This window comes from Cyphellophora attinorum (assembly GCF_001299255.1).
Source record: "Cyphellophora attinorum strain CBS 131958 chromosome Unknown Contig18, whole genome shotgun sequence".
NCBI classification, from domain to species: Eukaryota; Fungi; Ascomycota; class Eurotiomycetes; order Chaetothyriales; family Cyphellophoraceae; genus Cyphellophora; species Cyphellophora attinorum.
Window position 1 is genome coordinate 256,270 of NW_017253246.1, and position 13,389 is coordinate 269,658.

Consider the following 13,389-nt stretch of genomic DNA (forward strand, 5'->3'; position numbering starts at 1 on the left):
GCAGAACTGTTTGTCGAGCACCTATTTTGCAGCCCGCAGCTAGGGTACGAAGAAGCACCCACCGTCCGTCTTGCTGGCGGAATGGAACCAACGACCACATCGCAGCCTTGTGGCCCTCGAGATTGCGGCATGCTGTGGATATGTGGACCACGACCAGCAGGACCGTCACGGATACATGATGGTTTGAGCCCATCGTCACCAGTAAAAAGTGCGGATGGGTCCTCTTGTTCTAGGCCGAAGCCTCAAGTTTTTGAAGTAGGGTTTGTCACCACTGGCGTCAATCGGTTTGCTCTTGCCCCGCGAGGTCCGTGCTTCTCTTCACACAATACTCTGACCGCCTCTCAAGCATGACGCTCAATAAGGCATTTTCATGTACCGGTGATCGACATGACGCTCGTCTTCACGCGGCTCTCAAGCGTGTGTCTCTGATGCTTGTTCACGCTTAAGTTAGCGAGGTGCAAGTAGTCCACCTCTAGTTCGACGCGATGCCTAGACTGCCTCCAGCCAAGATGCCGCCCAGCTAACGCACGTAGTTATCTGGCGCGATCTTGCGCCCAGTCGAAGACATTTCAATGTCACAGTCTGACGTATCAGAAATTGCGCTGAGCTAATGATTACAGCTCTACCTGCTACAAGTCGTGGTGCGGCGGTGACCATGTGCGTCCGCCATGGGCCATGCAGGGACTTTTCAGCTTGACGTCGTGCCCATGAACAAACAAGATTCGGCCATAAGGAGTATGGCTTGCCTACACTGCGACTGTCAACCATCGGCAGCTGCATGACACTACAGCCTAGCTCGCTAAAGTAGCTTTCGCATTCCCGGTCGAAAATGTTTCCAGCGCACAGCACTGGGCAGCGTGTGCATATACTACTCCAGGTGCAAACTGCTTCCCCACTATGTTCATCCTCTTCATATCCACTTGTACTTGCTGTTCCAAGGTTCTTCAGAGAAACTCGTGGCGAGCCAGTAGTGGCGAGGCTGCAGCTTACCTTTTCGGACGGCCTGGTATCCTGTAGCCTCAGGAACACCAAGTTTCGTTGCTTGTCAGGCTTACATTTGGCTAGGCCTTGGGATTAGGTAGTATTGCTTGCTATGAGGTCATATTATTTACGTGAGGAATTCCTGACGTGTCAGCGGATCAGGCAAAAAGAGGTAAGCTGGGGGCTCCTCGGGTTCTGTGAGGTTTCTGCCACGCGTGAAAATAATGGGCCTCATGCTTTCTAGCAGATCACCACTCCCCATGCGGGCTGTTACGTGTGACAGGGGTTGACGTTAGTCGCGAAACAGACCGAAGTACTGAACCAAGTTGTAGGCACCATGGAGTCCATCCACCGATGGCCCGCACCTGCTATGCTGTTATGCAGCTAGCCCTCTTCAAGCTGCCATCCTCTATCCATTTCGGGATCTCTTTGACAGTCTCTGTTCATCGATCCAATGAGCAATTCAATCTTCCGGTTCACGCACCGACAGACCATGCATGCGTAGCCGACTTCAGACCTATTATCGCCCCGGATTGTGCGCAATCTCGAGCCACCAGACCCGAGGCTGAGAGAGGGATCGCTTGCCAAACCTCTCGTACCCGGATCTGAAAGTCCCAGAAATAAACCACTGTGGCTGCAAAATTTCGCTGAAGGCGCCAGCTCGCACTCCATGGGTGTTAGACCTATTTCAAAGACCACTCAACCACATTACCGGGATTTTCCTGCCTGCGCACGGCGAGCCAGATGCCCGCCGGTATGTCACGCCTGTATGGATAGACTGCTGACGAGAGTCTGCATATGTTCAACCGATCACAGTGCAGGCGTCCCGGAGCTTCTCAAAGGCCACCCAGGGGTCTGCGTCAAAAGAGCCCCGTCGCCCGCTACCGCTAACCTTCAATCTTGTTGCGGCTTTGACCATTGCTCCAGCCTTGCAATTAATACGAGCGATCGTCTGTTGATCGACAGTGCCTCTTTCAACCTCTGCTTTTGAGCTCTGCCGCCCCCTTTAGGGGACTGTGATCCTCCACGTCGACATACTCGGGACGTTGGTACTGGTCTCGATACAGTAACTCCACGAAGGGTCAAATCATTGTCTGTGCCGTCCATTAGCTGGATCAGAAGCGCAACATCCAACGTGTCCGTATCCTTTGAAGCCTTAGGTTCACGGGACATTGATCGAACTTAAGTCATGGCTGGCCCTGGAGGAGGCCCTCCGAGGAAAAGCCACACGAAAAGCCGCAAAGGATGCCGCACATGCAAACGACGACATATCAGATGCGACGAGCAGTTTCCTCAGTGTCGTAACTGTACGAAACACAATTGCAGATGTGACTACATGGACATGCCAGCGGCAGGCGAGGAGCCGATGAAGGGATCGCGGCCACCCGATCTAATGATGTCGCCAGACCTACAGAAGAGGCTGGACAATTGGCGACTGTCTGGCGAGCCCATATTACCTGAGCTGAGGACATCCGATCAGATGTATTGGATGCGATTCTCGACCATCGACCTGCGGCTGATACACCATGTCGTCACCGTATCCTCCGACTTGCACACTCGCGGCTACAGCACGTGCACTGCCTGGGCTGCACGCATGCCAACGTATGATAGTCCCTCCCTTATGGCAATCTCACCACTGATTCAAGCAGACTCATCACTGTGGCGCTTTCCCACGATTTCGTCATGAATGCTGTGCTTGCCTTCTCTGCATCCCACCTGGCGTGGCAAACCAAGAATAGCGATACCGAGAATCTTGCCTATCATCATCGAGGCGTGGCGCTCAAAGGCCTCCACGAGGGTATCGGACACTTCTCTAGAGAAGTTTCCGACGCCATTCTTGCCGCTTCCATGCTCTTGTCCTGGCAAGCACCGGAATGGTAAGCCTCTCCACAACAATGAAGAACACTCCTAACACTGGCGCAGGAAGAGCTGGGCCTCATTACAACAGGGTGTATCGACAGTGAGTATATTGCTCCTTCTGGAAGTCTTGCTAATGCATCATAGGTCATGGCGGCAATGAGACCTTGGGCTCACGAATCGGAATTGGCAAGATTCCTGGATACACAGAAGACGATCGCCCGAGCACGAACGCCCAGCACCCCCTCTTTTCCACAGTCCGCCATGGTTGCGCCGGATGAGGACGTACGATCAGTTGATGAGATGATCACAGCTCTCCATAGTCTCAAACTACGGCTTGCCACGAATCAGGAAATGGCAGAATATGCTGGCCGAGTTCTCGACTACTTGACAGAACTGCGCAGCGACTTTCCGATACCGTCACCTGACAGGGCATTCATCAGGCTACAGCCGCTACGTGATCTCATATTTTGGTTGCCACCATCGGTCCTTCGAGCCGGCGAGTCGGATTTGGCCGCGCTGACGTTGTTGTCTCACCTATACGCCACAGCGCTCGTTGTCGAGGCGCTATTCCCTGAGATCGGGGGTGCTTACCTTGGGAGCATGTGTTTGCCTCCTCTAGAACGGATACACGAGATTTTGCAGTCCAGACGTGCCGCACAACCCCAAGACAGCGGTTGCACCGTGGCTTTACAGATTGTCGAGTTTCCTGTTCGCCTGGTCGCAAATTACAAGTCTCGACAACGCGCAATGAGCACAGGAATGGATCCCTACAGACACTCTCCACACGCAAGCCCTTATTTGAGCAGTCATCCGCCGCTTGCGTCGCCGCCAGAGACGAATGCAACGCTCTACTCGAATTCACCCCTCCAGACGCCCCATAATGTCCCGAGTGGTGGGCAGTTCTATTCGGGGCCACAGTCATTACCGCAACGCCGTGACTCTCCTGGCATGCGGCCCCAGAGCATAGCTGAGAGAACTTCCTCGACTGGCAATGCCATGTCCATGTCCATGGTTTATGGCCAGCAGGTCCCTCCTCAGTCGAGGAGCAGCCACGACTCAAATCCTAGTCGGATGGAGTATTTTGGCCAGCCACAGCAGCAGTACCAGTATTACGGAGTGAATACCCACAACCGGTTCGTCTCTCCTACCGAACTTTGGACATGACGACTGAGTACCACGACAGGGATCCCAATGATGGACGCTACTACGTACCATCAGTGCAAGATGACCGGAGCCAGCACCACCATCAGTAATAAGAAGGAGCGTAAACACTATCTCCTGGAGCATGTCTGATGGCTGATAACGTTATGGAGTGATTTATTACGTGAGACAGCTTTGTGGCTGTCCGGGGTTTGATACGGCTAGCAGGGGTTTTGAGAGCAATTAGCGAAGGCGTTTATTCCTCCCGACGGTTGGGAAGCCGGATACCCCAGCACACCGATCGATGAGAATGCATTGAACGACCTATACCCAATCACAGAAGCGAAATCGTTTGTCTAAAACATGGCCGGCAACCATGATGGTGCTCAATTCTTATGTCCGCGACTCAGCGGACATCCATTCCACGCGGCGCAAGAGAAGGGCTGAGTTGCCGACCGATGAAATCGATAATACGGTCCAACAGGCCTGAGAATACCAGCGCAAGCGATGGTTCCGAACGACATGATAATGGAAGCAATGGAGGCGTGAGTCTGCAGGACGTATTACGTGCCAACCGCGGCATAAATTATTACCAGATGCAGTTGAATGACGGTCTAAAATCATCAATACTGTCACTACCGATATAGTTTACCTATTCCACAATTTTCCGAATCCCCATGCGGTGACATTGTCTTCGCTAAGGCGTTGCCACTAGCCTAAGGCATGATCGCTGGGCCAGCATTCAGCGATGCCATGCCAGGATCAATTCTGCGAGATCGCGAGCAGGTGACTGATCAAAAAGCGGACGAAGGCTTCATCTTTTGTGAACACTCCAACGAATCTATTATAATTGCATGGAACGCCTTTGCATGGGAAGCCTCGTAAATGTGCGCAATTCAACACACACTGTACCGGCCAAGCAGCAGAATGTAGTTTGGTTTCCACTCGTGACCGGGAGGTCTTCGGCTGTCTTCGCCACCACTGCGTCGTTTTGTCTGGAATGTCAGAACAACTACTGAATGGCCGACGCACACAGAGGTGAGGTAAAACGTGAGTTAGGAGAGGCGGACACGATGTGACGACAGCATGAACACAAAAGAACGTTAAGCGATATAACCCAAGACATTGGGATGAGAGCGAGATCCTCGACTAAGGCACTGTACCTTACCTATCAGATCTCACCTGTACCCAACCAGGTTCGCCCCCCCGAGCCCTCCGTTCTGGAATAATTTTCTCTGACTGTTCTTTCTTTAGATCGACTCCCAATGTGCACTTGCCTTCACCGGCTTCCTGCCTCTTCAGGTCAAAAGCTGCTTCAGCGAGATTCAGGCTTCTGCAGATTACTCAACCTGGCACCATGCCGTTTCGATCGCGGACAGGAGGAAACGGGAAGCCAACAAGAATTGCTGAGCATGGGCGAGTCGTTCATTCCTTCGCCCCCAAATTCGCCTGCTCATGGTTGCTACCGTGACACTATCCTCCTGCTACATCAGCTTCCGCTAATGCTGCACTCGCCGCGCCCGCATTCACAAGATTCTACGAAGTGCCTCGATGGGGCATCTGTTCCCACTATCGTATTACGAGAACTGAAAATGACGTTATACCATAGCGTCGAGAGTAAGTAAGTGCGAAGATGGGATTTCTGTTTGTCCTGTCTCATCCAACGTTGGAGACAACTTTTGAGGCTGCAAGCGTGTTGTGCACTCGAGTTGCAGTGCCGTGGTGGGACTCCAGACGAGTCTCGCTCAGCAATCTAGGGATTAAAGAAGCAGAAGGTCATTCAACTTCTCGATCGTGAGAGGAGCATGTAACCTGGTCTACTACAGATACTACAGCGGCTGTCGACACCTGGCACGATTGGCAACAAGGATGCAGCTCTGACTGTGCTTGCAACCATTCCTCATGAGCAGTGCCAAAGAACAGCTACTGTCTTGACTGCTTGCAGGTTGCTGGCAAGCTGCAGACCCGCATGCATTCGGAACCAAAGACATACCTAGTATCTCTGCCCTCGACGAGGCACACCAACTATCAAGGCTGTACCGGCAGACCTTCACAGCGGCCTGGACGGCCCTTCGGCATAGGTACAGTCTCGTTGGCATCTGGCCGAATGTTCTCTGAAAAATCCCTATGGCCATCGCGCTACTCTCCTGATCAACGACATGAAATGGAAGGCCGTCAAGTCGCCGATGTACTACAGCGATCTGTGACAATGAACACAACTTCAAGGGCTAGATGCAATCCGACGAGCGTGTATATGTTGCGAAGTGCCTTGCCGAGTGTATCCTATGAGTGTATGCCCAGATCTTACCTGGAGCAGAAAATTTCTAGTGAAGGCAACTATGTGACGTAGCCTGCCAGTCAACCGGTCTGTCAACACACTGCTGTCTCCCGAGCGTCGTTTGATGACCATCTCGCATCGATATGTTTCTGAACATCCCTACGATACCGGTGATCAGAAAGTCAAGAAGCTGGAGACTAAATTTGGCCATCGTTGAAATAAAGCCCGCCTGACTGCACGTTGTCGATCCCTCAAGCTTCAAGGTACCAGACGCTCGGAACACTAGGCTAGACCTGGCAAGTGGCCTAAGTCCCTGACGCAAAGCCTAAAGAAACTAAACGTCCGCTTGCCGCTTGCGCACGGTCTGCAGCATTTTGACACCAGTGACGTGCCGCCATAGCAAGACACCAGATCATTGCTGACGTTGTCGTCTGGTGCTGGTGATGGCAGAAGAGGCTGCAGCGGGGGGCTGGAGCACTATTGAGTCTGATGAGGTGCGTGTCACAGCCGCAACCCTCCATCATGGGGGCACTCCTGGCGCGTAACCATGAACCGCCGTCTGCGCGCGCATACATGATCGTAAGCTGACTGTGGACCATCCAGGGTGTCTTCACATCGCTCATCGAGCAACTCGGCGTCAAAGGCGTACAATTCGAAGAGATCATATCACTGGATGCCGATTCGATTAAGGCTCTGAGGTAATGGCTGCGCAACGTGCGTGGTACCCGCGCATTCAGATGACCGAGCACCCCAGGCTGACATCGCTGCGCAGTCCGGTATACGGCGTGATATTCCTCTTCAAATGGATCGGATCTAGTTCGACGGACGGGCGAAGTCCGCAAGACGGGAGCTACGATGCTTCAGCTGTGGAGGATCACGGATTATTCTTTGCGAATCAGACAATACAAAATGCATGCGGGACCCAGGCAATCCTGTCAGTCATACTCAACAACGACGAGAAGAGCGCCAGCGGACATCACGAGCGGATCGAAATCGGGCCGTCTTTGAGCGAGTTCAAGGACTTCACGAATGGCTTTCCCTCAGACTTACGAGGCGAAGCCTTGTCGAATTCAGATCTGATCAGAGATACACACAATACTTTTGCACGCTCTAGCCCTTTCGCCGATGAAACACAGCGGGATGCAGGGGCGCCGACTGAGGATGTCTTCCATTTCATCGGCTACACCTCACACCATGGGAAACTTTATGAGCTTGACGGTCTGCAACCGCAACCTATCAGCCACGGAGATTGTACCTCGGACGAACTACCAGAGAAAATCATCCCAGTACTGCAGAGGCGGATTGAGCGCTATCCACCAGGGGAAGTGCGGTTCAATCTTATGGCCGTGTGTGGAGATCTGCGAGAACGCGCGAAGGAATATCAGGACTACGATGGGCTGGCTAAGGAGCAGCTGAAACGTGCGAAGTGGGACTGGGAGAATGCTTTGCGAAGACACAACTTCGTGGGCTTCACGGGGGAGGTGCTGAAGGGTGTCGTCGGCACGAAGTTGAAGGCTGGCACGTATGACGACTGGGTCAAGGAGGCCGAGGCGGCGACTGCGAGAAAGCTGCGCGAGCGTAGGGCGCGCGGCCAGGAAGAAACAGCTTGAATCGTCTCGTGTGGCTGCGCATATCACACGCGCTCCAGCTTGGGAAGCGAACAGGAGCGAAGGAGCAAGCAGCCGTTGGCTCCCAACTCGTCGGTCCGGTATGACCTGATCTAGACCCGCTACATAAGGCTTGACTCCAGACATCTCATGAGTGCTTTGCAGCACAGCATTTGATTATTTACCTTTCCGTCACTGTTCCGTCCTGTTGTGTGGACACGCGACGGCGAAAGCTGAGTAGCATAGAATTGCCAATCCAGATAGGCATCTCGGAGGTACACTAGAGACTTGAGGATCTCGAAATGGAAGGCACGCGTGATGATCTCGGAAAGAGCCGAAAACGGTTTAGGGCCTTGGCGTGGCTTCCGACCATGCTTGTGCTGATCTATACCGGCCTTCAAACGACGGCCTGCTGGCCTCAGCTATTCATCACCTTATTCAAGTCCTATTGTCCCCTGACCATCCATCACGAGCCTTGCGACTATGGTGAAGGTCGTTCAAAAGAAAAAACCTTTCTAGATTCTTCCCCATTTTCCAGCTCTTCCACCAACTCCTTACCACCATTTCCAACTTTGCACCTCAGGTGACCCTCTCGATCATCTTATGGTTCTCATCACAGTAGATCAACTTGAAATCAACGCACAGATCATCTAGCCTCCTGGTAATCACACCAGAAACTCGCGGCCATGGCTGTTGCTCTGCAGGCAGAGCAGGCCTGGAAGGAAGCATTTCCCAGCAACAAAATACGACCTAAAATCTATTCCGGCAACATTCGAGACGATCATGGCTTCAGGCCCCTCACTGATCCAACAATATTCGGCGAGGACATCTCCAAGCTCAGTTCTGCCCAGATGTACGCCGTGGCAAGCAATAATGCTCTTGCCTTGCAGATCGCCCAACGAGAGTATCTGGAAATTAGCCGGGAATTGAACGAAATTAGAGATATTGACAAGGATGTTCGCGACCCTCAGGCGCCTCTGGATAAGTTCACATTCGAAGAGACTAAGGAAGCTGAGTTGTACGGCCAGCCGTACGAGAAGGGAGCCCCAGCGCGCCTTGAACATGGAAGACCAAACGAAAACTTTGGCAAACTTCCCAAGGGAGTCGATCTTCTGTCTGACCAGGAGAGGACGGACGTACGGTTTGCCTTTGATCCGTTTCAGATATTCTATCCCAAGTCAAAGGCTTCCGACAAGCCAAGAAGGAAGGGCAGGGATGGTTTGAATGACCCTACCAATCCTGACGGTTTTGATACCTACAAAATCGACAAAAAAGCATACGTCCCAGTACAGTATCAGGACGAAGCCGAGTACACTCACAAGTACAACAAGCGACTTTTGGATGCAAATGGTGTTCCAATACGTCCAGTCTCCCCGGATCCAGAGGAAATGGATCCCTCACGCCATACACAAGACAACAACTCATCTCAGGCGACGGCAACTTCGATCGAGCCAGGCATGCAGAATAGGAGAGCGACTCGCTATAATGGTACCAAGGTTCCAAATACGCGCGATGTATCAGAAGCTCCTTCCGGCACCTCAACGCCTAAAAGAAAGCGTAATGGTACGCCACTAGGTGCAGCAACTCGAGAAGACACACCGAACAAGCGTCCAAAGATTGAGCAATCTCCACTAGCCCCAGGCAGCATTCATCGTCCCGATTCTCTTTCAGGCGCTGCAAGAAGAAAGCCTCATCCAAATCAGTACACAAAAGCCAGAGAGGCCCGAGAACGTGAAGCGGCTCTCACCGAGTCGGCGAGTGTAGAAGTCGCGCCCGCAGTCGTCGCTCCAAAGCTGGACTTGAGCAATATGACTGATGACGACAAGTGGAAGCGCAAATGGACAGACGCTGAGTTGCTTGCAGCCATCAAAGAAGATCACACCTGGCTTGGTGTCAAGGCAGACCTGTGGCGACCGAGACTGCTCAACAGTGCAAACCCAGTCCGCAGCCTTTCCATGTTGAAGAAGTGGAGATTCTGGCAGGATAGTGGTCAAGACAAGAGGCCAAGGAACAGAGAGAAGAGCGAAAACGGAGGCAAGAGCAAGGAGGGGAGTGTGAGTCGCGGCAGAACGCCGACTACGCCAGCTACTGCGGTAGACTCTGAAGCTTTTATCGAACCGGTCACAAATGGTACTCATATCGAGGTGAATGGTATAGTCGACAGCGAGCAAAGGCAAGAAGTTGTGGTGGAAGGGGACTACTTCGAGCAAAGTGATGGTATCAATGGAAGTTCACGACCAGCACTGTCTCGACGATCGACCAGAAGAGGTGCCTACTAGAAAGAGTCGTCACAGGTCGCCCAGCAAGGAAATCTGTATAGCGGCTCAATGGTCCCCACGCTGAAGCAGAGCTGAGGTGAGGCTCGTTCGACGGAATAATTCTTGTGACACTGAATGAAGCTACCTAATGATAGAATAATCATAATATCTACTGCTCAATCTTCCTACAACAAATGAATCGTCACATAGTACAAGCAAAGCCTGAAGCGAGACCGGTTGACCAAGCTCAGCCTTGCCACTTTCAGCCTCGTGGGTCATCTTGGCTCTTCCCTCGTCAGCGCTCCCCTTCCAGCTTCATCTAGGTACACCTCATCATCGCCCAACTTAGTTCGTTGTTGTCTCCTTCCTTGCGTCTCTCCAGCCCACAAGGCCCAAGAAGTGACTTTTCTCGCCACGTAACTAAGCCAAGGCCGATCCTACCACGACCATCAAGATGACGAAAAAGAAGCGCAATCATCCCGACCTCGACGAGATCCTTGCGCGTCCTTGGTGCTACTACTGTGAGCGCGACTTCGACGATCTCAAGATTCTCATCAATCACCAGAAAGCAAAGCACTTCAAATGCGAGCGATGCGGACGTAGACTCAGTACTGCAGGAGGTAAGTGACGAACCCTTTTGACCTATTCTGATGCTGACACGCTACAGGCCTGAGCGTACACATGAGCCAAGTGCACAAGGAAACTCTCACTGCCGTCGATAATGCCCTGCCCAATCGTGTCGGCCTCGACATCGAGATATTCGGCATGGAAGGCATTCCTGAGGAGATCGTCCAGCAGCACAATCAGCGGGTTCTGCAGACCTACCACCAACAGCAAGCCGACCGTGCTCACAATCAAGGCGGCGGAGGCGCAGGCGGTAACGCTAGCAAGAAACCCAAAGTCGAAGACAAGATGTCCCTGAAGGAGCGGCTAGCAATGCACAAAGCTGCAAAAGCTGCTGCGCAAGAGGGCGATGTCTCCAACAGCGGTGGCAACACGCCTGTTGCAAGCACTGTGACTCCAGCTCCTGGCACATTTGTACGTCTTTCGACGTTCTTGGTGCATTCCCCATGTGCTAATTTGCAGCAGACCGGTCCTTCGTATCAGCAGCCTTACACAGCTCCCCCAGTCAACGGCTCGTATAGCCAACCTCCTACATACAATCCCGTTCAGCCAGTCGGGACACCAGGGTATGCAGTCGCGCAGCCATCAGCAACGTATGGTCACAACCCTGGTCAGCCTGTGTCCTACGCTCAACCGCAGCCCTATGCTCAACCGCTAGCAGCAAACTTCCAACAGCCCCCTTCTTCGTATTCGGCACAACCTGCCTTTTCACCAGCAGCCTATCAGCAGCCAGCCCCATTCCCTGGTCAATACCCTCCAAACAGCACGAGCCCGTATCCAGGACAAGCTGGTCCACGTCCTTATGGTGCCGGTTCACCGCCATTCAATTCACACGTCTCACCGCCGCCTCAACCCAACAGCTTTCCTAAGCCAGTTCATACCGGGACTGTAAGTCTGCCTACTGCTCCAGGTCTGCCCCAGCGGCCTATGATTGGTGCACCGCCTGTTAGCGGTTTTCAATTCCAGCAGATGCATCAAGGTGCGATCCCTGCTCCTCACAGTCACAGTCCGCAGCCGTACCCTCAACAAGAAGCGCCGCCTTCTGTTGTTGCTCCTGCAGCAAACTCGGCTGAGATGCCAACTGCATCTTCTATTGATGACTTGATCTCCAGCGCTGCTAAGCAGGCAGATCCTACGCCTGCAGCCCAACCGTCTGCGGCTGACCCGCCTGCGACCAACGGCACTGGTAGTGCGGCTCCGGCACCGGTGTCTATCAAGGAGAAGCCTGCGCCGACCGAAGAGAAGAAGGAAAAGTCCGACAAATCCAAGAGAACTAGGTTGGTCTACTCAGATGAGCACCTCAGTCCTGAAGAAAAGATGGCTATGCTACCTAGGTTCGCTTTCACTCCTCGACAGGCTGCAGCCGCCACGTAGGCGTTGACTCCGTCGCCAGCTGGTCGGAGTCTAGCACCCAGAACACCACGCACCCATTCAACCTCTAGCGTATGAGAGGCCAGCAACCAAAATTACACGGACTCAGCTAAGTTTCCTGGTATCGGAATTGCAGCTGACCCAAAAACCTGTCCGAAACACAACAAAGATATTGCAATGCGATTGGGAACTTCTGGTAAGCTTTCTTCGACATTCCTTGTTGGTCTGCATACCGCGATTGGGACTGCTTAGTCAAGCATTCATGCATTGGTGAGTTCGAGCATTTAGCAGATCTTGATGGCTTCGACTCAACACAAGCGTTTTGGAAAAATATCTTCAAAATGCGCATCATTTTGAGGGGTCAACGCGAGGGAGTCATGATCAAATCCGTGGGCAATATCAGGAGTTGGTGGTCAACATCAGGGCGACGCTCGCTTGTAAGTCTAACTTGCAGGACGGTTGGTCTTTCTTTCCTTCGTCGACTTTGTGTATGTCGTTATCACAATAGTACAAGGGACTGTAATGGAATAAGTCAAGATTGCCCCCTGCTGGAGCTCATATGTTGTGGATGATTCGAATCAATCTTCCTCTGCATCTTGCTGTTAACGTCAAGTTTGCCATCGCTGGGAGTATAGGTAAGATCACGACCATGATACTGGTAAGTGTCGACATGGCGTGATCATCTCTGAGTGGCCTGAAGGGCGTCTCTATCCATTTCTGGGGCATTCATGTTGATGCTGCTGATGCTGGTGCTTGTGCTTGTGCTCTCGCTGCTGTTTTCTGTTGCCCACCTTTCCTACCGACTCGGCCTCCTGATGACTGGATTCCGCCATGGCACCTGTCTCCTTCGCCCCACGGCACCTACACCGCACCTTCTGCCCGCTTCTCGGCCGCGCCTTCCCTCTTTCCTCGACCGCGCCTGCCCTCCTTCCCTTCGATCGCACCTGCTCTACGTTCCCTCGATGGCGCCTGCCCTTCCTTTCCTCGATCGCGCCTTCCTCTCATTGCCGCCCCCCTCTATCGCACCTGCTATCCTGTTCTCGACCGCACCTCCCCTCCTGTGCTCGATGACACCTTCCCTACTCTTCATCGCAACTTCCCTCTATCTAACGCGACTTCCTTGACCACACCTTCCTTGATCGCGCCTTCCTCGATCGCGCCTTCCTTGATGGCGCCTTCCTTGATCGCGCCTTCCTTGATCGCGCCTTCCTTGATCGCGCCCGATTAGGCCGCAGCTTGCCTGCATGCCCTCCCTCCGATGGTTGAGGAG

The 13,389-nt window shown here is 53.0% G+C and overlaps 4 protein-coding genes across 4 annotated transcripts; all 4 read left to right on the forward strand.

Annotated features, from left to right (window-relative positions):
• Positions 1-2,323: 2,323 nt before the first annotated feature.
• AB675_4184 (uncharacterized protein) lies at positions 2,324-4,094 on the forward strand (the record flags this gene model as incomplete). Its single annotated transcript, XM_018144304.1, has 5 exons — positions 2,324-2,583; positions 2,631-2,858; positions 2,905-2,941; positions 2,986-3,974; positions 4,025-4,094. The coding sequence occupies 5 exons, from the start codon at positions 2,324-2,326 to the stop codon at positions 4,092-4,094; spliced, it is 1,584 nt and encodes a 527-aa protein (XP_017998501.1).
• A 2,608-nt stretch (positions 4,095-6,702) lies between these two features.
• AB675_4185 (Ubiquitin carboxyl-terminal hydrolase 2) lies at positions 6,703-7,869 on the forward strand (the record flags this gene model as incomplete). The annotated part of the gene is made up of 3 exons (XM_018144305.1): positions 6,703-6,753; positions 6,863-6,957; positions 7,032-7,869. 3 exons carry the CDS (start codon positions 6,703-6,705, stop codon positions 7,867-7,869), a joined length of 984 nt encoding a protein of 327 aa, XP_017998531.1.
• A 683-nt stretch (positions 7,870-8,552) lies between these two features.
• Positions 8,553-10,145, forward strand: AB675_4186 (uncharacterized protein; the record flags this gene model as incomplete). The annotated part of the gene is made up of 1 exon (XM_018144306.1): positions 8,553-10,145. The coding sequence occupies one exon, from the start codon at positions 8,553-8,555 to the stop codon at positions 10,143-10,145; it is 1,593 nt and encodes a 530-aa protein (XP_017998588.1).
• Positions 10,146-10,578: 433 nt separating this feature from the next.
• Positions 10,579-12,122, forward strand: AB675_4187 (BUB3-interacting and GLEBS motif-containing protein; the record flags this gene model as incomplete). Its single annotated transcript, XM_018144307.1, has 3 exons — positions 10,579-10,744; positions 10,792-11,162; positions 11,214-12,122. 3 exons carry the CDS (start codon positions 10,579-10,581, stop codon positions 12,120-12,122), a joined length of 1,446 nt encoding a protein of 481 aa, XP_017998476.1.
• Between the last annotated feature and the right edge of the window lie 1,267 nt (positions 12,123-13,389).